General features: G+C 40.1%; 1 protein-coding gene across 8 annotated transcripts in view; it reads left to right on the top strand.

Moving 5' to 3' along the window:
• Window positions 1-26,265, top strand: part of Iqch (IQ motif containing H) — a 206,450-nt gene that overhangs the window by 44,132 nt on the left and 136,053 nt on the right. For all 8 annotated transcript variants that reach the window (XM_090358130.1, XM_090358132.1, XM_090358133.1 and 5 more), the window contains one exon: window positions 24,437-24,557. In XM_090358130.1, coding sequence (XP_090214256.1) covers window positions 24,437-24,557 — 121 coding nt within the window. The remainder of the gene's footprint in view (window positions 1-24,436; window positions 24,558-26,265) is intronic.

Raw genomic sequence — 26,265 nt, 5'->3', positions numbered from 1 at the left:
AGATCTACAGAAAATTTGACTTTGATTTACTATTATTATTTTTAATAAAAAAGCATTTCTTAAAAGGCTTGAAACATAGAAATTGTTCACATGAATTTAAAAAGAAAGATTATGAATGCATAACAAAATAGCCAAAGAAAACATTGCTTGAACCGCTGCACAAATAACTCTGCTTCTGTTATGACCTAGAAAAGAATCATAAAAACATTTTTCTTTGTGGCATGATCTGAGTTACTGTAGAATTATACCATTCTTTGGTCCCACTTTCCAAGTAAATAAATAAATATATAATGCAATGTAAACTTAGAATCTTTTATTTATTCATGAGGTTGAATTTAATACTATGATGATTTCTAGGTTTTATGAGTCATACGTTATGGCACTGTTTTTCACTAACTTAGCTGGGTAGCAAGCACACTTCACAAATCACGCTTTCCTTCTTTACTCTTTCACTTGGGGTGTAACATACTAATCCTTCTCACAGAAAGCACTATTATTTCTCAGATGCTGGAGTAATGGGAAAGGAAGCAATTGTGTTAATGTCAAATGATTAGAAGAAGCACCAGAAGTAAAGAGAAGGGTGGGGGGAGGGGAGAGACGTCTTCAAAACATGATTGTGTTTTAAGCCCATGCATATGGCCACAATTACAGTCACAACATAATTTGGCAACGGGAGCAGAATTAGATTTAAACAAATTGATGTTACACTGCAGTAATTCAGAATGAGCTTGTTGCATTTATAAACCATAACAAGAAGCAGAGTGAATTAATAAAGCCTCTTGTCACTAAAAATAAAAAAGGGAATAATTGCTGAGATGGAGTTAACTTAACAGATGACTCTAGTCAGCATCCTCTAGCTGTGGGAAAAGTGAAGGTCACTCTCCCTCCCCCATCTCAGATGACAAAGAAGGAACACTGTGTTGGTAAACAAATTAATCTTTTGAAAGGTCGCCATTTGTTTTAAGTTTTTATCCAGTCCTTGTCATCTGGAATCCGAGATTGACTGTCATCTCACTAGGCAGGGGTGCAATGGAGGCAGACAAAGCTGCTTCTGTACATATCAGCATTCCTTGACAAAACTCAGGGCCTGATTGGGATGCTATGGGCTGCTGGTTTACAGCTGTCTCCGGACAGGAACGGGAGGCCCACCCTTGAATTCCAATAAGATAGGCCTGCATATTCCGCCTGCTGTAAGCTGGCCCTCTGCCCACAAGTAAAATGTATTGTAGTTCAAGCCAGCAATTATCTCTGTTACTTCCTTCTGTGCTGCTTCTGTTCCCTTTTTCCAAAAACAGATGTGGGTATTCACCCAAGTTCTGTGTCTATTCTTTCGCACACCTGCCGGGGCAGGATTTTGACAGAGGTAGAGTTGGAGAGAGGCAGCAGACAACGATCAGATGTAATTTCCTGGAGTGCTCTTTCAAAAGAAAATGTTGATTTTTTTTTTTTTCCTCCTCAGGAAATGTGGAGTCAGCATCTTGGTTCCCTCCCCCTTTTCCCAGGAGCATTTGGTAAATTAAATTAGTTGAACAAAAGGAAATAGCTTTAAAGACATTCTGAAATGCCACATCCTATTTATGACACATAGTCATTATCCAAGGTCTGAGATGGCACACAGCACCCCTGCATCTATCCAGCCCAGCCAGCCTTCTCTGCTTTTGTCCAGGGAGTTTTCGAAAGCACAATGGCTCTACAGAACCTTCCAGATTCATGGCCCCTAAAATGTATTCTATCATGGTATCTGGGTGGTGGTGGGTGAGGAGGGGGATGAGGGGAGCAGATGTATTGCTCTTGTATATTGTAGCTGAAGAAAAGGACTTGACATTGGCCACTGTATGGAGCGCTCACAAAAGCCCTCTGCTCCAAGAGTGAGAAGAAATTGAAAACATCTCTTCATTAATATTCATCATCTAGTTGTCACCAGACACCAGTGGCTCACACTTGTAATCCTTGCTATTCAGGAGGCTGAGAGCTGAGGTTCTCTCCAGTTAGCTAGTAAAAACCCAGAATGGGGCTGTGGCATAAGTGATGGAGTGCTAGTCTTGAGCAAAAAGACTGGTCAAGCCCTTGCAATGGCCTCTGTCCTTCCCTGTCCTCCTCCCCCACCCTAATTTAGGTGCAATATGTTTTCTAACTTCTTTCAAGCATTATGGTTCTTGAGCTTTTGGGCTAAAATCCCATGTGCATTCCTAAAGCAACCCTATGTTGAATTCGAAGCATGTTTCTGTACTTTGTTTGGTGATGCTGTATCACTCTGCCTGAATAGAACTCTAACCAGATGGAAGACATGTTAACATAAGCCTCCATTCCATAGGTAAAATATCCTTAGAAGAGAGTGACTCATGGGTGGCATTAGAAACTTAAATGAGGCATGTAGCAAAGATTTGGGGGCAAAGATGTGCCCTGAAAAATATTACATTGGTAATCATCATGTATTGTACTATTGTTTCCCTATTCTTGTGTTTGTGTTTGAACTCAGGGCACTGGTCTCTTAGCTTTTCTCACTCAATGCTGATACTTTAATCACCCAAGCCACACCTCTTCTTGAGACTCTTGCTGGTTAATTGAGGATAAGAGATTCACAGACTTTCTTGCCCATACTAAGTTTGAACCAGTTTCTTGAGTAGCTACTATTACAAGCATAAACCACTGGTACTTGGTTAGAATTTATAATCATATTCTGTCAAATTTTATATATAAAAAATAAAAGGGGCCAAGAATTTGGCTTAGTGGTACAACGTTTGCCTAGCATGCACAAAGACCCAAATTGGATTCCTCAGTAACACATACATTAGAAAAAAACCAGAAGTGGTGCTGTGGCTCAAGTGGTAGAGCTCTAGTCTTGAGAAAACTCAAGGACAGTGCTCAAGCCCCAAGCCCAAGCCTAGGACTGGCAAACAAACAAACAAACAAATAAATAAATAAATAAAAATAGAAGCAGCTGGGAATTGTGGTTCACACCTGTAATCTTAGCTACTGAGGAGGCTGAGATCTGAAGATCATGGTTCAAAGCCAGCCTGGGCCCTAAAGTCTGTGAGACTCTTACCTCCAATTAACCATCAGAAAACCAGAAGTAGCCCTGTGGCTCAAGGGATAGGGTGGTAGCCTTGAGCTGAATAGCTCAGGGACAATGCCCAGGCCCAGAATTCAAGTCCCACAACTGACAAAAAAAAAAAAATAGATCAGCCAGGCACTGGTGGCTTACAACTGTAATCCTAGCTATTTAGGAGGCTGAGATCTAAGGACTGTGGTTCAAAGCCAGCCCAGGCAGGAAACACTGTGAGACTCTTGTCTTGTATAAACTACTCAAAAAGCCAGAAGTGGGTGCTATGTCTCAAGTCGTAGAGCACTCACCTTGAGCAAAAGAAGCTCAGAAACAGTGCCCAAGCCCAGTGTTCAAGACCCAGGACTGGCAAAAAGAGAGATCGAGATAAAAAGAAGCACAGATAGCATTATTTCACACAAGCATACAAAAGATCTATCAAAGAAAGATCTTAGAAATGGCTGTATTTAGCATGTAAAAAAAAATCACTGTTTCTTAGTTGATGGCACAGAAAACATACCAAAATGTGGTTATATGTGGACTGCCAAAAATCCTAGATTTTTATAATTGTTCTGTTATACAACAAAATAGAAGTTTCATGTCTTTAACTATTTACTGTTGCTTTCACCAGGAAGAAAAGTGACCAGCCACAAAAGCACTAGTGCTTGCAATATTATAGTAAGTCTTCCATTTAAAATGAAGCAAAAAAAAAAAAAAAAAAAAAACCACTATGGCAGGTTGCACAGTATCATTATCATTATCCACAAGAGAAATGGGCCTAATAGAAATGTTTCTAACATGGCCCAGGTTAATTACCTACTAAGAGGTACTTGAGATGAGTAATACAATGGCTGTTTTCTTGCCTATTGTTCTTTAAACTGTACTTGAGTTCAAGTGTACATTTCTAACCTTTTAAAAAAAAAACCCAAACACCTCTGTAGCAGAATAGAAGTAAGTACCACAGATTAGAGTGATTCACCATACACTTTCTTTAAAATGTAGCCTCTGAAACCAAATGTGTAATGCAAACCTAGAAGATATTTTTACTTTTATTTATTTATTTATTTATTTATTTATTTGCCAGTCCTGGGCTTGAGCTCAGGGCCTGAGCACTGTCCTTGGACTTTCTCAAGGCTAGAGCTCTACCACTTGAGCCTCAGCACCACTTCCGGCTTTTTTCTATGTATGTGGTACCGAGGAATTGAACCCGGGTCTTCTTGCATGCTAGGCAAGCACTTTAACCACTAGGCCAAACTCCCAGCCCCTAGAAGATATTTTTATTTGGAAGTGATTGCTCAGGCCATCAACTTGAGAAAATGTGACCCCCAAGTACTACATATATAATATAATATAATGTTTCTCTCTCCCTCTCTCCTGTCCAACTCCCTCCCCATGCTAGCACTGAGGCTTGAGTTCAGAGCCAGGATTCTGTCCCTCAGCTCTTTTATATTCAAGAAGGTTGACACATTGCCAGTTGAACTTTCAGCTTTTTAAATTTTTTGCCAGTCCTGGCTTGAACTCAGGGCCTGAGCACTGACCTTGGACTTTCTCAAGACTAGAGCTCTACCACTTGAGCCACAGTACCACTTCCAACTTTTTCTATGTATGTGGTACCAGGGAATTGAACTCGGGTCTTTGTGCATGCTAGGTAAGCATTCTACCGCTAGGCCAAACTCCTGGCCCCTCCACTTTTGGCTTTTTGGGTGGTTAACTGGGGATAAGAATCTCATACACTTTCTTGCCCAGATTGGCTTTGAACTGTATCCTCAGATCTCAGCCTCCTGTATCGTTAGGATTATAGACAAAACCACCAGCAACTTAGAGGGTGTAAATACTTTAATAGAAACAGCCAAAGACCAAGAGTTCAAGGACCTGGGTTTTAGTTTTGTTTTCTACCACTGCTGAACCAAGTTAGCCTAAGTATATCACTTAAAGATCCCTTATTTCTATTCTAAAAAGGTAAATTGGCTCATTTACAGACATCTCCACGGGCACGTCCCTGGTTGTGTGTGACTTTCAGCTCAATGTTTGTTTGGTGCTTGTAGATATATTAGTATTTCAAGGAAGCTAGGGATGATCTGGGGAGTTGATGATTGTAAGTGCATCCCCCGCCACCCACAAGATAGGGCTTTAGGGGGGGACTCACGGGTGTTACCCTACGAGCTGTGCAGCATAGGTAGAGAGAGTCAGAGAAGGTGGCTCAAACATTTACTTAATCATTTTAGGATGAATCAAAAGATGGAGTTGGGCTAATTGATGGGTGGCTTTGGATAAACCACTGAAATCTAATTGTATGATCACAGTCCCGATCATAAAAGGAAAGGCTTCAGGCACATATATGAAATTAGATCACGGCTCTGGCTGCTCTAACTGAAGGGCATCTTTAGAATTCTCCCAAACAATTCTACCTCCTTTGATGTCCTCATTGATTATTACACTTTATTTCCTCTCCCTTTGGCTATACAGCAATAGTACTTTTCTGAACCACATTATCTCCAGAACTTGCTAAATGTGCACAAAATTGCCTAATTAGAGATCCTCAGGCAGTACCTCTCCCTGACCATTTCCTGTCTCTTTCTGCCTCTCCTCTACACATCATCCAGTCTATGGCTTGGATTTCCTTCCTTCTTTCTGCCCTAATACTGCGTGTCCACAATGGGATCCATATCCGAAACTCTCACATTTCACCACCTCCAATAACGTTAACCAAAGCAGGACTTGTTGGAGTAAGACTGGCCATGACAAGAAAGCTGGATAGAGGCTAGAAGTAGTTCACTGACAACCAATTTCTGTCCTCTTTCTTACCCCCCCTCCCCCCAGTGCTAACTTCTGATCTCAGCACTGGTCACTATAAACCCCTCCTTATCTCACCTCTCACCATCCCACTTAGTCTCAATCTGCTTATACTACCCACGAGACTAGTGCTTCTGCCATATCATGTTTTTCAAATTATTACTTCTTCATATTCAGTGGGAATGAAAAGTGGTGTTCATGTGATAGGCATTTTCTGTTTTCTGGCTTTTTCCTGCTTGCAAGCGATAAATACCTTTAGAAAATGCCTAGCGTTTCCTCCTTCCTTGCTTTCCTTCCTCTCTTCCTCTCTTTTTCCTGCCCTACAGGATGCAACTACCTCAGCTCCAGCCCTTTGCAACTATAAGATCATGTTTACTTTTTTTTTTCCTTTTTCTGAAAATCTCCTGGCTTAAAATTAGTTGAGATAATTTTAGAAACCGTGTGGCATGGGTTTTGATTTTTTTTTTGGTCAGTACTGGGATTTGAACTCTCTGTCTGGATGCTGTCCCTGAGCTCTTCAGCTCAAGGTTACCACCCTACCCCGTGAGCCACAGCACCACTTCTGGCTTTCTGGTAGTTACTTGGAGATAAGAGTCTCACGGACTTTGAGTGCCTGGACTGGCTTTGAACCACCATCCTCAGATCTCAGCCTCCTGAGTAGCTAGGTTTACAGGCGTGAGCCACTGCACCCTGATGGGTTTTGGTTTTTGTGTATGTGTGTGCCAGTACTAGTGCCTGTACTCAGCGTCTAGACACTTCCTTAGCTTTTCCACTGAAGGCTGGCACTCCACCACTTGAACTATACCTCTACTTTCAGCTTTTTGCTGGCTACTTGTTGATAAGAATCTCATGGACTTATTGCCTGGGTTGGCTTCAAAGCTGGAAGTGGAAGTGTGGCTCAAGTGGTAGAGCACCAATCACAAGTGAAAAAGCCAAAGTGGGGGGCAAAGCACTGAGTTCAAGCCTCAGTACCAGCACCGGATTGGGGGGGGCGTGGAAGAAGAAAGAGAGGGAGAGAGAAGGAGGAAGGAGGGAGGAAGGAAGGGAGAGGGAGGGAGCTAAGAGGAAAGCAGTCCATAGGAGAAGTAGTATTATGGATTTTTTTTCTTATAGTAATAAATTGTGCTTCTAGCCAGGAGCGGTGGCTCACATCTGTAACCCTAGCTACTCAGAAGGCTGAGATGTGAGGATCAAGGTTCAAAGCCAGCCCAGGCTCAAAAAGATCTGAGACTCTTATCTCTTACTAACTTCTAGAAAATGAGAAGTAGGGCTTGGTCCAAAGGTAGGCAGGTAACCTTGAGCTGAAGAGCTCAGGGACAGCGCCACGGCTAAGTTCAAGCCCTATGACCCACAAAAAAGAAAAGAAAAAAGATAAATTGTGCTTCTCTTAGCTTTCCATATTTTGAAGTCCCAGATCATAGCATCACTTATAGAAAAAGAATTCTTCTTTCTCCCTGTCAGGCTGACAAGAGGCCTTTATGTATATATATAGTGGTCAGATTTAGATGTACTTAGACCTCCCATGAGCTCACCTGGGGACTGATCACTTTAAGATTGTTCTTAACACTTTTTTGAGTTCTAAAATTCCCTATCCCATTCCTAACTTAAGGTTAGACCAATCCTTATAGAAGGTTCTCAAGAGAATTTGTAAAATAAAAATAGCAACCCAGGAGACTACAAGAAAGATTCTAGTTTCTGTCTCTCCCCTCATACCTAATGCTGGTTTACTTTAATATGGCCATACTTTGGCAGTGAACGTTTTCAGCAAGTGATTTTCAAAACTATAACGCTCTTATTGTGAAATTGAAGCCCTAAAGAAATAGCTTTTGACTATTCTACTGATGTGGATTTAGTATTTATTTTACCTACATTTTCAAAGTATAGAACCTAGACTTTAATAGGACAGAAGATAATTTCCTTCAACATCCTCCACTTTCTAAACTTAAATACCAAGACACCTGGCTGTGCTTTTGCTCCAGGCTGTGTTGTAAACTGAAGCTCAGGGAACATTGCCTAAGTGTTAAGCAATAGCCAGCATTCCTAAAGGCTTCTTGTGGATTGGGCCTGGGGTTTAAGCACCCTTTATACAGAGTTGATCTCTTGAGTTAAGTACTTCTACACTTTCATATTTGGGAAACTGAGGCAAAAGCAGTTAAATGAAACTTGCCCAAAGTCAAAGAAGGATCAGATTTCAAACTCAACCAGCCTGACTTCCAAAGTAGCCCTCTCACTTATTCTGTATTGCTTCCCAAGTAGCTCTGAGGATTGTCATTTATTTGTTTTATTTAGTTAATTAGATTTTGTTGCTGTTTTGTGGGATACTGATGTTTGAATCTCAGGGGATAAGCAGGGGCTCTATTGCTAAGCTCCATGCCTCCAGCCCCTTTTTATGTTGATTATTTTGAAACAGAGTCTCATTTCTTACACCAAGTGCACTTCTGGTCCATGATCTGCCTTTTATTTATATATTCTTTGGTCAGTAGTGGGGCTTGAACTCAAGGCCTGGGCAGTGTTCTGAGCACTTTTCCTCAAGGCTAGTGCTCTACCACTTTGAGTCACAGCTCCACTACAGGTTTTCTGCTGGTTAGGTGGAGATAAGAGTCTCAGGGACTTTCCTATATATGCTGGCTTTGAACTGTAAATCCTCAAATCTCAGCTTCCTGAGCAGCTAGGATTATAGGTGTGAGCCACCAGTACCCACTAGTTTGTCTATTTTAGATTTATGGGTCATTGTTTGGAATATCAGGCATGTGCCATCAGGCCCAACTTCCTTTCTTTGTGCCTCGGACTTTTCTTCATGGGAATAGGTGCATGCCACCTTACCAGCTGTGTGTAAAGGAGGCATCTTATGAACTTTTTTGTCTGTTTTAGCCTCTGCCTCAAACCAATATCCTCCTGTTTCAGATTCTCAAATAGCTAATTTCAGGGAGAGAGTCACAGGTGTTTGGTAGAGGATGGTGATTTTGACTTCAGTTGGAGGGATCTATTAGGCATCCAGTGAAGAATTTGTTGTTTAAGTGGCAGAGGAATTAGATGTAGAGATTGCTCTGCTGTGGTCTGGAATAGACAAAAGTCACTCAAAGCCTAAAATAAGAGACGCTAATACTTTTAAAATGGGAACTTTCCTACCTAGATTGTAAGCCCTTTTGAGGAGAAGGACCATATCTACTGTCAAGCATAGCACCCAGCATGGCCAGGACCAATATAAATTTTCTATTGGTTTGGGTGCATTGATTAATAACTTAGTCAGGATCTGTATAATTGAGTTAAGCCATGTTAGGTTAACTTCAGTAATAAAATACCATGTACTTCATTTGATAACCAAAAGAATATTTCACTTTGGAGCCATTAAAAATGTCTTCTCGGATCTCTTCAGGTAGAAATAATTTTCCCTTGCTTAGATCATCATGGCATGCTTTACTGCCTTTGCAGTGACACCTTGACTGGAAAGAGGATTTTGTATCTTTTCCCCTTGCTAGACTTCTTGAGACATTTCTTTTCATGTTTATATTCCCTATAGTACTTTGCAAAATGCTTATGCATTGGAGGTGCTTAATAAACGATTGACTTAATTGAATGAAATCAAGCAATGTTTGAAGAGGAAGAAGTAAGGGTTAGGGAGGGTCTCATCTCATTAGGCCTCAGCCCCAACTTCCAGCCCTATTTTCAACTTCCCTTAGTATTAATCCTAGAACTCAGTTGTGGGGATTGAGCACAGAGGCCAGGAAGTAAGCGCAGGAGCATGAGGTTTTGTCCACCTCATCCTCAGTTTTCAGGTTATGATATCCTTTCGTGTTCTTATTGAAGACAATTAGATAGGAGGTAAACAAATTAAAGTGATCTATCTTGAAATAATTATAAACATTTTAGTAAATTAGTTTCCCATGTGTATATCCTTCCTTCCTTCCCTTCTTCCTTCCTGTCATCCTTCTTTCCCTCCCTTCCTCCCTTTCTCCCTCCCCCTCTACCTCTCCCACCCTCCCATTCCATTCTTCCTTCTTTCCCTCCCACCTCTCTCCTTCCCTTCCTCATTTGTCTTCTACTCTCTTCCCTTCCCGCCTCTTCTCCTCCACTGTCCTCTCTCCCCTTCCCCTACCCTAACTCCTCCCCTCCCCATTCTCTTCCCTTACCCTTTTCCTTCCTTTCATTTCCCCTTCCCTTTCCTCCCCTCCTTCTCCTCTTCCTCCTCCTTTCTCTCAAATCATCGCATGAAATGTATAGGATCTGCATGAACAAAACTCCAAAACTTTAGTGAATGACATCTATGAACTAAATAAATGGAAAATTGTAACCTATTCCTGACATGGAAAAAAAGGTTTATAATAACTACAGCAGTTCCTTCCACATTAAACTTTGTATCTAATGTAATACTAATGGAAATTCTTATGGGTGTTATTTGGTTTGAGTGGAATATTAATTATTGTCAACCTGCCAATGTTTATCATCCAGAAGAATAAATGTGTAAAAGGCTTCTTTTTTTTCCTAAGGAAGACAAATGAAAGTGAACTTTCCCTACCACTCACTAAAGCATATGATAAGATTATAGTAATTATAATAGTCCTCTATTATAGAAAAATTCACAGGGATATCAATGGAATAGAAAAGTGAACTGAGATATTGACCTTTGTGTAAATAATTTAGAGTGCAGTAAAGATGACATTATCAATCAATTGGAAAAGGATGAATGGTGCCAAGTCACTTGGAAAATTATTTGGGAAAAAAATCACTAAGTTAAATCCAAATATTACATCCTATAACAAAGAAAATTCCAGATGTAATAAAGTAAAAAAATGTTAAAAAAAGAAAGAAAAATTTTGGAAATTGTAGAGGAAGATTAAAAAAAACACCATAACCTCACACAATATTAACAATCCTTGTGTCTATGTGATTAAGAAAGATCAGTGTTTATATTGGGCTTCAATTCTGGATCTATCACTATTTTTTATGTGATTTGGAGTCAACTTAGTTATATTTCTTGGGGTTTCATTTGCTTCCTTGTAACTGTATGGTGTGGAAACAAATTACCTCGAAGACCTCTTATGGTTCTGATGTCTTTAGTTCTGTCTCTGGTCATTGTACTTTCTTTCCTGTCCTTCCTTCCCTATGTAGGACACCATCATTCAACATGTAATGCAGTAAAGTCAGCCAGGAGAAACGACCAGCTATTCTCATTGCAGTGATAAAGTGCACAGAAGGTATTAGTGTGTTTTTTTTTTTAATTTTGCACTTGTTATTTTAACAGAGTACTTGCTATGTACCTACTGTATAACTCCTGTCCTACTCAGTTTTATTTACTACTTTTATCTGATTTTTAAATTTTCAACATTTATTTAAGTGACAGTACAGGGGCTTGAACTCAGGGCCTAGTATTTTCTCTCTCAAGGCTGGAACTCTACCACTCGATCAACCACTCTATTTCCAGCTTTTCTGGTGATTAATTGGAGATCAAAGTCTCTTGGACTTCCCTCCCCCCACTGGCTTTGAAATGTGATTCTTAGTTCTCAGCCTCCTAAGTAGGTAGGATTAGCCACCCAGCACCCAGCTGAGACATATTTTCTTTTGACAATTGGATCCAGAATTTAGGAAAATTATTCTGAGAGAAAATATACAAAATGGAAAATCTCATAAACACATGCATAGGATATTAATATGGTTGAACTGTATTTCCTAAAGTCCATCTCATTGTTACGTGAATCAATGTTGTATTTTTTTTTTTGCCAGTCCTGGGGCTTGAACTCAGGGCCTGGGCACTGTCCTTGGATGCTTTTTGCTCAAGGCTAGGGCTCTGCCACTGGAGCCACAGCACCACTTCTTGCATTTTCTGTATATGTGGTACCAGTAATTGAACCCAGAGCTTCTTAGGTGCTAGGCAAGCCCTCTACCACTAGACCATACTCCTGGCCATGTTGTATTTTTTTAACAGACCTAATTTGTATTTGAAGTTAATTCATTTGTTGACTTCAGCAAAATCTACCTGGTCTGTAAGCACAGCCAGCCCCCTGGCAGATTCAGTTAGGCATCTCCTCCATAGCCTTTACTGATACAGCATAGGAATTATGGCAGAGCCCAGTGGAGTCATTGAAGTCAGAGTCTCCATACTGCTCAGGAAGAGCTGCCAAATTAAATAACAAGAGCCCAGCAGGTCTGCAGCTGTGTGCTAACTCCACTGCTGGTATGAGGTAAACTAGGACTAAACTTCACTCACTTAAGACCCCAGACAGTATTTTTTTTTTATTGTCAGGATAATATATAGAGGGGTTACAGTTACTCAGCCAGTATTTAAACAACAATACCTAGAGACTTGGCATACTATGCTACAGCAAGGGAATAAAAACAAAAATAATAACAAATGATGAGTCAGTTCCAAAGATCTTTTTTAGATTTTAAGTGCAAGGTTTATCATTTAAAGCCATTTTCTTGTCTTGTCTCAACTGTATACATTTTCTTCTTGTATGAGACAGATGAAAATGTAGGTGAGATGAGCCAGGCTTTGTCTTTGTCAAGTGATTAACTTTGCTAGATTAAGATTTCTGTTGCAGTGCCACAAATAAATACCAAGAAACACAGCAAGACAAAAAAAAAATAGAACAAAAAACTCCATAGGTTTTTGTTAGTCTGAATCCATTGGAAAATTCGTGTGTGTGTGTGTGTGTGTGTGTGTGTGTGTGAGAGGGGCGGGGGGACAGTGAATTGCTTGGCTTTTTCACTCAGGGCTGGTACTCTACCCCTTGAACCACACCTTTACTTCCAGCTTTTTGCTGATTAGTCAGAGGTAAGGATTTCTCAGGTTCATCTGCCTGGTCTGGCTTCGAACTGTGATCCAAACATCTCAGCCTCTTTTGTATCTAAGATTAGAGGTGTGAGCCACCTGTAATCTATCAGTGTGTATGAAGTTCCTTTAAAGGAGTTTTATGGTGCCAGGAGTGTGGTCTAGTGGTAGAGTGCTTGCCTAGCATGGATGAGCCTTGGGTTTGATTCCTTGGTACCATATACATAGAAAAAGCTGGAAGTGGTGCTGTGGCTCAATTGGCTAGCCTTGAGAAACCTCAAAGAAAGTGCCTAGGCCCTGAGTTCAAGCCCCAGTACTGGCAAAAAAAAGAAGTTTTATGCAAAAATCATATTATCACTTATCTTAGAATTTTACAGAATGGTCTAATACTAACAAACTATAGCAATATACTTTTACTTATGCATTAGTTCTTGGAAAAAATCCTTGAGTTTATATTTTATAAACTGCATTCTAGTGAATGCTGGTTCCTTGGAATGTCAATGATCCATGGAATATATAGTCCATGAAAAGAATGTTTCATAGGTCCATAAAACACAAGGTTAAAGAGTTAGACTAGTATTTTACTTCTAGGCTGCCTAGAGTCACATAGCTGCAGTGAATTGTGGCTCTTTACAAAGGGGGCTCAAAGCCAGGCACCCGTGACTCAGGCTTGTCATCCTCGCTATTCAGGAAGGCTGAGATCTGGGGATCATGATTCAGAGCCAGCCCAGGCAGTAAAGTCCATGAGACTCTTATCTCCAGTTGGCAATACACACACACACACACACACACACACACACACACACACAACCAGCCTTGAGCAAAAAAAAGCTCAGGGCAGTGCCCCAAGTTCAAAGCCCCAGAACTGGCACACAAAAAGGTGTGGGTGCATGTATATGCATGTAAACGTACTTTCCAAACTCCCTTAGAACCCTTTTCTGCAGACTAACTCAAAAGGATCTTCAGAGCAGCAAGCAAGCACATTTTGATAAATTTTGCCGAAGTGCTAGATTTATTTTAACTATTCTAATGGAAAAATTTCTAGACATTATGACATAATTTCCCTTCATAGTCACATTTTTACTAGAAGTTCCTAGGTTATTGTTATTGTTTTTCTGGGGGCTTGGGGATATAATAATGTCATTTTTATGAGATGTGCTTCATAGGGCCTGCAAGGGCCCAGATTGTGGTGAGTTCAAAATCCCATTTCTTCTGGAATCTTTCCTAGGTCATCTGTTCAGCACATTCACAGAGTCTGTGCTTACAGTCACATTGTGATTTCTGCTGCTCACCACCCCTTTACCATCCCAATACCTCTTCCAAATCTGACCTTGTGTGTCTTTTCTTTTTCTCCTTCCCCCTTCCTTCTCTCTCTCCTTCCTTTGCCCTCCTTCCCTTCCTTCTTCTCCTACTTCCTTTCCTTGAAACCTTTCCAGCCCTTTGGACTTTGGCAACAGTGAGGCTTGACTATTATTAGAAACTGACAAAGGCGAGGCTGTTTGCTCCAGGTCACTGAATCTCACATTTCACACTTAGAAACTTTTCACCTCCTTCCATTTCCATACTCACAGCTACATATGCAGTTCAGAGTGCAGCAAACAATACATGCCACTTAGTGACGGGCTCCATTCCAAGTGCTTGTAATAGAGTGCATCCAGTCCTACATGTGGAGAAAGCATGGCTCAAGTGGTGGAGCACCACGTAGCCAGCACTAGGCCCTGAGATCAAACTCTGGTACTGACAAAGAAAAGGATCAATCTGGATACTACAGCCTAATACACACCTAGGATATATGGTGCATAGTTACGACACACATACAGATACACACACACAACACACACTGCATATAACAACAGCATGGGATTGAATCAAATTACAAGGGAAAAGTGTGCAATCCAGAGTGTGATAAACACAAGGTGTATGAGACTGCTAGCAGCATAACCCAGCATAGTAAACTATTAAAAAAAGACCTCTAAAAAGTATGGTATGCTGAATGTATAGACAAGACCAGTCATACTAGCTCATTATCAAGTATCACTTACCTTAGGTAATTGTATGTATATGACCACCAGTGTCCTGACATATAACATAAGGTAGTTTCAAAGCGGGCATGGTGGCTCATGCCTGTAATCCTTAACTATTCAGGAGGCTGAGATCTGAGGATCAAGGTTCAAAGCCAGCCCAAGCACAAAAGGACCTGAGACGCTTATCTCCAATTAACCTCAGAAAATGGGAAGTGGGGCTTGGCTCAAGGGTAGGGTGGTAGCCTTGAGCTGAAGAGCTAAGGGACAGCACCCAGGCCGAGTTCAAGCCCCATGACCCACCAAAAAAAAAAAGTTTCAACTTAATTGTACTCTTAGGAGACTACTATTGTATGGGAGCTCCACCACTGACAGAAATACTTCAGTACCAGATCTCTAAGCTAAATCACCTAGCACATTTCTATTGGTTTCTATTGTACAGTTCTCATTTTCTCTCCTCCCTGCCCCATCTCTGTACTAGTTCTAGGCTTGAACTCAGGGCATGGGTGCTGTCTCTTAGCCTCTTTGCTCAAGGCTAGCACTCTACCACTTGAACCACAGCTCCATTTCCTGCTTTTTGGTAATTACTTGGAATTAAGAGTCTCATGAACTTTTTTGTAACTTAGGCTGGCTTTGAACTATGATGCTCAGCTCTCAGACTCCTGAGTAGTTAGTACACTACTAGCTCCTCTTCCTGATTTTTTGGTAAACTGGAGATGAGTCTCACGGACTTTCCTGCCCAGACTGGCCTCAAATTTTGATCCTCAGATCTCAGCTTCCTGAGTCATTAGGATTAACAGGAATGAAACATCCACACTCAGTTGTTTTATAGTTTCCCAGTTTTGCTTTTTAACTTCATATATCCATGAAATGAAGGTTTTATACCCTTACTTGAAAAATGTGTTTTGTTTTTACACATAAATCCCAACTCTTTCCAGTTTTCTTTTTCTAAGACTAGTTCCCCTCCAGCATCTGCCTGCTTTCAACGTCTCTTGGTACCTTCAAATAGTAGTTTATTAAATATTTTGTCTCAGAGTTTATAACTGTTTTCTTTGTGAAATAAATTGCCCAACACTATCAAAAGGATAATAGGCTGTTATTTAATCTTACTATTGTATTACCTCTATCAAAAAGGAAAATATTTGTTATTGATATGTCTATGCTATTTATTTCTTTGCAGTAAATCTTTGTTATTTTTAAAATGTTTGCCTGTGATCATATAAACAGAGTTAGATGAGCTCTGAATTATGTAATGGTTTTGGGATGATATATAAATCTTTATATTATATGTTAAAATGTAGCAAGAGAAATATAGTAGAAAAGCTTATAGGACTCAGAAGAAAATGAGATCAGAAGTGATTTCCTTAAGGAGGCCACCTTTAAACTAATTTTTCAAGAATGACAGGGTGTTAATATGAGATCTGAGAGGAAAAGAACACTCTAGGAAGAACATTATAAGTGGTGGCAAAAAAGCAGGAGGCTAGAGGCTTATGTCTTACTGATTACCTTTACAAGTATAATTTAAAACTTAAAAACAATATTTAAAAGTTTGTGAGGTGAACATGAACTTTTGTTGTTATATACCACCACGTGGTGAAGTTTGAAAGCAAAAGGCTGGTACAAAGTAATTCTTACTGTCACAGTCCATTCATGTGAAGCATAAAACAGTCCGTAGGCAGGCAGTAGAATTCTGAATAGTATCTGCCTTTGGGCTGTGGATTTCTGGGAGTGGGCTCCTGGGGTGTTTGTAATGCTCTACTTCTTCTGTACATGCTGGCTACCTGCAGTGTTCACTTGATAAAAAGTCATCAAGTGGTGACCTTAGGATTTGTACCTCTTAAAAAAAGAAATGATGCTGGGCGCTGGTGGCTCATACCTGTAATTCTGGCTATTCAGGAGGCTAAGATTTGAGGTCTGAAGCTCAAAATTAGCCTAGGCAGGAAAGTCTATGAGACTTTTATGTCCAATTAACCCCCTAAAAGCTAGAAGTGGTGCTATGGTAGAGGACCAACCTTGAGTGGAAAAAGCTAGTGGCAGCAGCTAGCATCTGAGTTCAAGTACTAGGACACACACACACACACACACACACACACACACACACACACATGGAATTTCCATCAACATGCTGGGCATCACTACTTCTTGCCTATAATCCTAACTACTTTGGAGACTAAGAACTAAGGATCACAGTTTAAAGCCCGCCTAGGCAGGAAAGTCTCTGAGACTCTTATCTCCAGTTAAGCACACACACATACAAGCAAGCACACACATGCACAAAGCCAAAAGTAGAACTGTGGCTTAAGCTAAGAGACAATGCCCAGGCTCTGAATTCAAGCTCCAGTAACAGCTCACACACACACACACACACACACACACACACACACACACACACACACACATTTCCCTCAGGAGAGAAGATAGTACCTAAAAGATCTCACTCCCAACTGAAGCCTTCTAGACTAACCCTCAGGAAAGAGATAAGTGAAGGAAACCTGAAAAAGTGAATGTTCACATGTGACTAGGTGAGAAAGCACATGGACACCAGATGGTGTGCCACTGTCACTGACTATGGCCTCTTATTTCCCCTGTGTCTATATGGCTCCATAGCTAACAAAACAAAAGAATGAGTGGGAAGGGAGGGAGAGTCATGGGCTGTAAAAGACAGAGTTTAAATGAGTCATAACTCAGGGAACAGAGGATTTTCCCCCCACAATTTCTACAAGCACAGCTTGATAAGGACATAAATTAAGGAAAACTAGAGCTCAAATACAAGATGATGGACTAGCAGAGTGAGATAAAAAGGGAGACTGCAGACATCCGAAAACGAATTATTTGAATACCAAAGTGCTTTATGGAATTAATAAATAAACTATAAATAGAAGGAGCGGTACATTGTTCTGAATTCTGAGATATCAACATGGAAAAGAGTGTAAGCACAAGGAATACACAGGGAAAGGACAAGGGAATAAATTGAAGCCAATAGATCTGCATATTGATTTGCTGCAAACTATATTGCTGCAACAACCTCCCCTCCCCCACCCAAGTATAATGACTTGAATTTTTATTTCTTCTTCAGCAAACAGTCTCCAATTGAGGAGTCCATGTATGGTAGGCCTACTTCCCTTGATTTGCTCCTGGATGTTGAAACTGGGGTTTTTAGACCCTAAAGACCAATGGTCCCAAGTTATATCCCATTCCCATATGCTACTTAGTGAGACATGATGTAGGGCAGAGAAAGCCACGAGAACACAGCACTTCTGCATAACTTCAGCCATCTTCAGGGGTCCAGACATTGGCTTCAGATTATACAGGGAGAATTAAGGGCCTGGGGTGGAAAAGGTATGCAGAATTAAAAAGGAACAATGTAGAAGGTATGGCCTGGTTGACCAATGGCTCAGACTTTATCTCAGGAGGAATTCTGGAGAGGTTATTATTTTATTACTGAAAAAGAACAGGAACCAGGTGGTCTCCTGAGTGTTTTGGGCTTTTTTGCTTTGTGATAATAAGATTGTTTATTTGGAGGGTAGTCTGCCTTCCATGGAAGCAAGATGGGATCTGTGAATCTGGTCTTTCTTGGAACTCATGGTGATTGCAAAGTTAACTGCAATAGAGAGAACATAAATACAAAGTTGGGGAAATTTCAAGTTGCCCCTTACAATGTGGCTCCTTTGGTTCTGAGGCTCCATCTTCTCCTCCAGTCAGTGGTTACAGGAAATTCCAATTCTCATGATAGCAGCTGGCTCCTTTACACATTGCAGCCAATAGTAAGGAAAAATAATCATCCAGGGGTTATTCCTTCCAAAGAGATGACTCACAGGCTGCCCTCATAGCTGATGGGCTTAAATTTGGTCACAGGTCCATGTTGGGAAATGTAGCCCATAGGAACATGCTGGGAAATGTAGTCTTCCACTGGACAGCTCAGTTAAAGCTGGAATGTTCTATTCTAAAAAGATCTATGCTTTAGAAAATGAACAGTTAAGTATCCCAAAATGAAAGACAAAGGGACACCAATATTTTCAGTATATTTACTGTCCCAAAACAACCCAATGAAGAGAATCCACATTCCTTGATTTAATTTAAAAAAATTAGGCTTGGCATCAAATCTCATAATATTCACCATAGAAAACAATGGTGTTGTTTTGAGATGATCCCAGATAGAATTCAAATCTTAAGGAAATCTTTAGATGCAATTCAAATGTAGAGTACAAAGATTCATGCAAGTTAAGTACCCTTGAATATTTGTTGAAAAGATCTAATTGATAACCAAAGTCATCCACAGCTCTATGCTGGTGGCTCACACCTTGTAGTTCTAGCTTCTCTGGAGGATGAGATCTGAAAATTTGGTTCCAAGTTAGCTCCAGCAGAAATGTTCATGTGATTGTGATCTGAAATTCATCAGCAAGAAGCAAGAATGGGAGCTGTACCTCAAGTAGTAGAGCACCAGCAAAAATGCCAAGTGAGAAGCCCTGAATTGGAGCCCCAGTACACACACACACACACACACACACACACACACACACACACACACACACAGAGAAATCATTCAGAATAGCATAGAGAAGCCACGGCAGAACTAAACATGTAGAACTAAACCATTGTAGCAATTATAGAATCAAACAGAATGTGAACATGGTAAAGATCAACAAGGCATCAATAATTCAAAATTGGGAGGTAAAGGAGAAAAGATAAGAGCAGCAAGAAAACTTTAATGTCCTCATGTTTTGAAGGTAGGGTATATTATCCATAATAAAAACTCATGGAGTTTGACCTAATGGTAGAGTGCTTGCCTAGCATGCATGAAGACCCGAGTTCTATTCTTTAGTACCACATACATAGAAAAAAGCCAGAAGTAGTGCTGTGGCTCAAGTAGAAGTGCTCTGGCCTTGAGAAAGTCAAAGGACAGTGCTCGGGCCCGAGCATAAACCCAAGACTGGGAAAAAAAGAAGGCTGAGATCTGCGGATTGTGGTTCAAAGCCTCCTGGAGAGGAAAATCCAGGAATCTTACTTCCAATTCACCATCAAAATAAATAAGTAAATAAATGAAACTGGAAGTGGAGCTGTAACTCAAGTGGTTTGACATTTGCTTTAAGCTATAAAGCTCAATGGCAGTGCCCAGGCCTTCAATTCAAGCCTAAGACTGAACAAAAATATAACAATAAAAAAACCCAATTGGTTAAAGATATGAAATGATTTTATAATTACTTGAAATTAACTGTACAAGAAGGATCCACAAACTATTGCCTGAGGACTAGCCACCTGTTTTTGGTAAGTAAAGTTTCATTAGAACATAGTATATTAATCCAAAATGTGATACTCTAGGAGGCTCATATAAACAGATTTTCATTAATTTTTTATTATCTTCAAATAGTTGTACAAATGAATCTTAATTCATGTCACTTTATGAGCATGCTGTATCTTGGCCAATGGGGGGGCCCTTCCATTGTTCTCCGCCATTACGTGAAGTTACCTCACATTTTCTCATGTGTACCTTGAATACCATGACTACAATTGCCTATCTTTCCTTTCTCCATTTGTCTGCCCCCTTCGTCCCTTAAATTCCACCCCCCTTAGACAAAATATGTTTCAGCTTCCAGATACTCATTTGGTTCCATTGTCAATTACGTTCAAAGGAATTAAATTCATTTCTCATAGGTCTAGTAACTGGGAAGCCCAGAATCAAGGCTGCTAGATTTGGTGGCTGGTGAGAACCTGCTTTCTAGTTCTTAGATGTCACCTCATTGTGTCCTCATATGGCAGCAAGGACAAGGCCACTCTTGGAGACTACCAGTCCCATTTTTTTGGATCTCAGTGTCTTGAATAGCTAAGATTACAAGCATAAACCACTGGTGCTTGGCATTGGGCCCATTCTTGAGAGCCTCACCTTCAAGACCTAGTCATCTCCCAGTGATCACATTTGTAGTGTGTTCCAGCCTATGAATTTAGGGGACACAGACATTTTAGAGTGCGGTTCAAAGCCAGCCCTGCCACTAAAGATCGTGAGACTCTTTATCTCCACCAGAAAATCAGATGTGGCTCAAGTGTTAGGGCAGTAGCCTTGAGCTGAAGCGCTCAGGGACAGCACCCAGGCCCACAGGTCAAGCCCCAGGACTGAAGGGGAAAAAAAAAAGCTGTATTTTTTTCCTATCATTCCTCTCTCTTCCCCTTTTGATTCACACTTGTCTTCATTGTAGGGGAACTCTTCTTGAATTCAGCTGCTGTTTTGCTCTGTCCTACCATCCGTTTTACCTAAAATTTCATCCTATTCTTTGCCCTTTGTCACCTAATGCACCCTTTCAGTTATTGAAGTGCTTTTCAACCTTGGCCACACATCACAGTCACCCAGGGAGTTAAAAAAAAATACTGAGTCCCAGGCCCCAGCCAAGCTCTTCTTACTTAATTGTCCTGGGTTGGAGCCCAGGCAGCAGTATTTTTAAAAGACTCCCTGAATGATTCTAAATATACAGTCAGGACTGAGAGTTGCAGTAAAGCCTCCTGCAGTACCAGTGGGCAGAGTGAATTACTCCCTCTTCTGCACGCTCAACGCCCTGAGCTTTCCCATCGCTCATGAAATTTAATGATCATTGTATTAAAGTTAGTGCTCATACAAGTATTCAGTAAATGCTGAAGGTTCTCACAACCCTTCCCAACTGCACTTTTATCCTCACATGGAACAGGAACAGTGGAGTGGGTGTTTCACATTCAGCGACACTGGGGGACTTCTTTTGGGATTTTTATGACCCTCCCCTCCCAGCCTCCCCACACACCTTCACTATCTCAGCAGAGAACCTGGGTCTAGTGTTTATCTGTTTAGATGCCATGCAAGGTAAAGCATTAATGTTTGAATCCAAACATTACCTGCCTTGTGTATCTCTCCTTAGCGTCCCTGGACATCAGTTTTATGTCAGATCCTGCTACTTTGCCTTTGTTTCTTTTTTTAAATTACTAACTTCATGTTTTCATGTTTGTCATTTTATTGGATTTTTTTTGAACTTAGGGCCTGAGCACTGTCCTTGAGCTTTCTCAAGGGTAATGCTCTACCACTTGAGCCACAGTACCACTTCCAGCTTTTTCTATGTATGTGGTGCCAAGAAATTGAACCCGGGTCTTCATGCATGCTAGACAAGCACTCTACCACTAGGCCAAACTCCCATCCCCTACTTTATCTTTCAGCAGCCAATTGTCAGGTACTCTTTATAAAAGGCCTTCTGAAAATCCAGACAAATTATAGTCTGTGTCCCCAAACTGACAAACTTCTGAATTCCATCTTTCCATTGCTTGACAATTTTAAGTGGAGCCAGTATCTCTTCTGTTTATTTGCTTGTGTCTCACTGACCTTGACATGTGTGTCTGAGATGGTTCTGGGTATTGAACTCAGAACCTGGATGCCATCCCTGAGCTTTTCTGCTCAGAGCTAGTGCTGTACCACTTGAACCACAGCAACTTCTTAGTAGTTAATTGAAGATAAGAGTCTCACGAGCTGGGCACAGTGGCTCACACCTGTAATCCTAGCTACTCAGGAGGCTGAGATCTGAGGATTGCAGTTCAAAGCCAGTCTGAGCACTAAAAGTCTGTGAGACTCTTATCTCCAATTAACTTGCCAGAAAACTGGAAGTGGTGCTGTAGCTCAATTGGTAGAATGCTAGCCTTAAGCTGAATTGCTCAGGGACAGCACCCAGGCCCAGAATTCAAGTCCCATGACCAAAGCAAGCTTTAAAGTACAATCCTCAAAACTCAGCCTCCTGAGTAACTAGGATTACAGTTATGAGCCACCAATGCCAGGCCTTGACTGTTTTTATTCATTGCAAGCTTCTGAAATCCTGTTTTCTCTCCCTTTTTATTAGCATAAATTATTGGTACAAAGGGATTTCATTGTGCTATTCACACACATGCATAGAAAGTACTTTGTCACACCACATGATCACCCTAAAAAGGGCAGAGAGCTGCCTTGAGAGGAGTTTTTAGTGAGTTTCATTAAGTTCTTTTCATCTATAATGTAATTCCCTGCTCTTTAAAAAAAAATAATTTCCTAGTATTTGGGCTTGAACTCAGGGGCTCCCTCTCTTGCTTGCCATTTTCGATCAGGGCTGGCATTCTTCCACTCGAGCTGCACCTCCTGTATCAGCTTTTTGCTGGCTAATTGGAAATGAGAGTCTCATTGACTTTTCTGCTCAGGCTGGTTTCGAATTGAGATCCTCAGATCTCATCTGCCTGAATAGGTAAGATTACAGGCATAAACCACCAGCCTGCTCTTTGTGATACCAAACATTGTTGGGCATGTACATGTACATGCTGTGTTGAGTATCTCAGCTCCCCAGATAAAGGAGGAAATCCTAGACGTTAGTTGGTCTGGAGGGGAGAAGAGATGGAGAGAGCTGAGTATGAAAAGCAGCAGTTAATTTTTATCAGCAAAACCAGAAACCCATAATAATACCTCCTGCATGAGTCCCTGGCTGTCAGGGAGGCCGAGCTGGCAGGGTTTCCCTTCTTCAAATTCATCCGGAAGGAAGCAGATTGCGTTTAACTATCTATGTTTTCCTATTAGAATACTATTTCTAATCAGGGGTGTGTGTAGTTCAGGGGCAAAATACTTAGCATGTACATGGTCCTGGATTCGATTCCCAGTACCAAAAACAAACCAAGCAAATGAAATTGTATTTATTTAACATCCTCAGCTCAGAAAGTATTGGGGTGGTGGTTACTGCTGCCCCCTCAGAACCATAACCTGGCAGTGGGTCCCCAGCAGTTGGCACACAATGGTACTTCTTAGTTAATGAATATTTAACTCGTAAAGGCAATTTTGAACCCAAATTTAAGGAAATTCTTCCTTTCTGTTTTCTTAAGTCCCCGACATAATAAGAAATAAGGTGTGGTAGAACTGAGCCTAGCGATAAATTTCACTAGGGTACAATTGGATAATTTAAAATCTGTACAATGTGTGTTTTTCTTGTATACTTTGTGATCATCTGGAGTAACTCACTAACCTTTCCTATCTTGAGTCATTTATTAAACAGCAAACTATTGCCTACTTCCCTTAGAAGTTATACAAATTAATTAATGTTTGGAAAATGACTCAAAAATTTAAATCAGTCTATAAATATCAGACAGTACATTTTTCCCTGCTGAGTGGCCCAGGTAATTCATAGCCTCTTTATAATAAAGGTAAAAATAGTGTACTTGGCTCTATAATTAAATGTGATTTATATGTAGTTCATATAATCTTTATAATCTAGGACCCATTTAACAGAACTGATTCGTACTTCATAACTATAATAAAAGAATTTTATGATTTATGGAAAGTAATTATCTACAGTGACTGATCTAGACATTGTGTCTTCAGCTATTTCTGAGTTCTTCGAGTCTACTCAAAGTTCATAATTAACCTGTTAATACTTATGGCTATGGTTATCTTTAAATCCTCACTTGACTTCAAAATTCTAATATTTAATCCTTGAGAAACCTATTCAACTTTGCTATCCTCCAAGGCTCCTATGTCAAGATTTATCACTTTTATATTACAGTCATTAAAACTGAACAAAATCTTAATAGTCCTTTTATTAACTACCATACTGACTTTGTATAGTTGAAATCGCCACATGTTAATTGGATTTAATTAACTATTTTAAACTACACAAAGTCTTGACAGTAGACAATAGCACAGGGAACTCATGAGCAATAAAACCGGAGTCAATATTGCTACTTTATTAAAACTTAATGAAACTATTCATAATCTTATTTATTGTTTGCAAGAAGAAAACTGTATTCATTGTGAAGACAAAAATATCTACTGAAAACAAGTTTCTTATCATCTAGGTAAACATTCAGAAATTAGTCAAAGGGTCTACCGTACCCAACCTCACGGTTCTGCCATCTGCTCATCGCAATGATCCCCATTTTACCCCTGTACCTGTGTTACAGAAGGATGCCAATAAAGGTTAGTGACTCAATAGCTATGTTGTGCTATATAGCACTGAGCTATAATCAAGGGCCTGGCTTTGGACTCTGGCTCAGCCACAGATTTTCTTTTGTGACCTCAGACAGGTCACACCCTCTGGCCTGAACGTCCTCCCATGTGACATACTATTTTCTTTTGTTTTGTGTGTCAGTATTGGGGCTTGAGTTCCGGTTCAAGATAATCTCCCTTAGCTTGAGCCACAGCTCCACTTCTGGTTGTTTGTTTGTTAACTGGACATTAGAGTCTCACAGACATTTCTATCTGAGCTGGATTTGATCCATGATCCTCAGGTCTCAGCCTCCTGAGTAGCTAGGATTACTGATGTTAGCAACTGGCACCTGCCTAGATTCCTCAGAATTCCCGGTTCCTAGAGTTTTAGCCAGTGTTTTGTAAATTTGAAATGTTGATTGAATGAATGAACAAATGAACATAAAATGTCACAATGTAACCATCTTTACTTTTTTCTACTATTTAATTTAATAGATAAAAGTATGCCTAAAAGAATGCCTATTTGGATCTCCTTTCCTAGCTTAAAGATAACTGAGTGAAGCGGTCTTCTGCTATTTCTATCTAACTTTCTGTTACATGGAGTATTTAATACCCACAGTTAGTTCCCAAGGGTTCTCTGGCATCTAGGATTCAAAGCCATTTATCTTCTAACTATTATATCTGTCTGCTGACCTCCCTTTGTTATAATAGAGAACCTTGGATCAGTATAAGTCTCTGAATCTGTTGAGCTTCCCACAACTGTAATTATTTCTTTCCTAGTTATGAATCATTGCTCAGAAATCGTTGGACACCTGCTTTCTAATTAGCTTATGTAATATTTACAGAATAACACCAGTAGAGTTTCTATTCTATTTCAATTTTATCTTGTATCTTTATTCTGGATTAAATTAAGATGAATGAAATAGTCAATAAATGAATCTATCAATCCCTACAACTTAAAAAAATTACTGCTGGGGCCAGTGGCTTACACCTGAAATCCTAACTATACTGGAAGCTAGAGTCTGAGGATCACAGTTTAAAGCCAGCCCAGGCAGGAAAGTCAGTGAGACTCATCTCCAGTCAACAAGCAAAAACCCCTGGAAGTGGGAATGTGGTTCAAGTGATAGAGCACTAGACTTGAGCAAAATTTGCCCAGAGACAGTGCCCAGGCCCTGAGTTCAAGCGCTGGGACCAGAACAACAACCAAACCCCCTTTCCTCCAAAAAAACTATACAACAAAGGAAAATCTATAATTATGGTAACTTGGTCCAAAAAAATCACATTTAATATTATTTTATATTTTGTTTAATTATTTAGTCATTTTTATTAAAGTAATGATTTTATACTTTATATTAGTTTATAATGTATTTGTGTTTTTGTATTAATGCCTATCAAGTGTTTAATATTTAATTATATTTAAATTATCTACTAGAGAACATATGGGTCATCATAATAATCAGCTAATCAACATGTATTTCTGGAGTGCTTGCCACTGGTTCAATGTAATATGAGCATCTGGAAAGATGCAGACATACTAAATGGATTCTATAAATGTTCTTGATGTCCTTACCTGTCATCTCAGTCTTCCCCTGGGTCTGTACAAGTCCAGAGTGAGATAAACTATTAACAACATCCACAAGCAAAGCTGTTTTTGGAATATCCACAATGGAATTCCCAACTCTTTTTTAGTTATCTGATT

The sequence above is a fragment of the Megascapheus bottae genome, chromosome 25 (assembly GCF_031878675.1).
Source record: "Megascapheus bottae isolate mThoBot1 chromosome 25, mThoBot2.hap1, whole genome shotgun sequence".
Lineage (NCBI taxonomy): Eukaryota > Metazoa > Chordata > Mammalia > Rodentia > Geomyidae > Megascapheus > Megascapheus bottae.
This window is presented reverse-complemented; position numbering and strand designations above follow the sequence as displayed.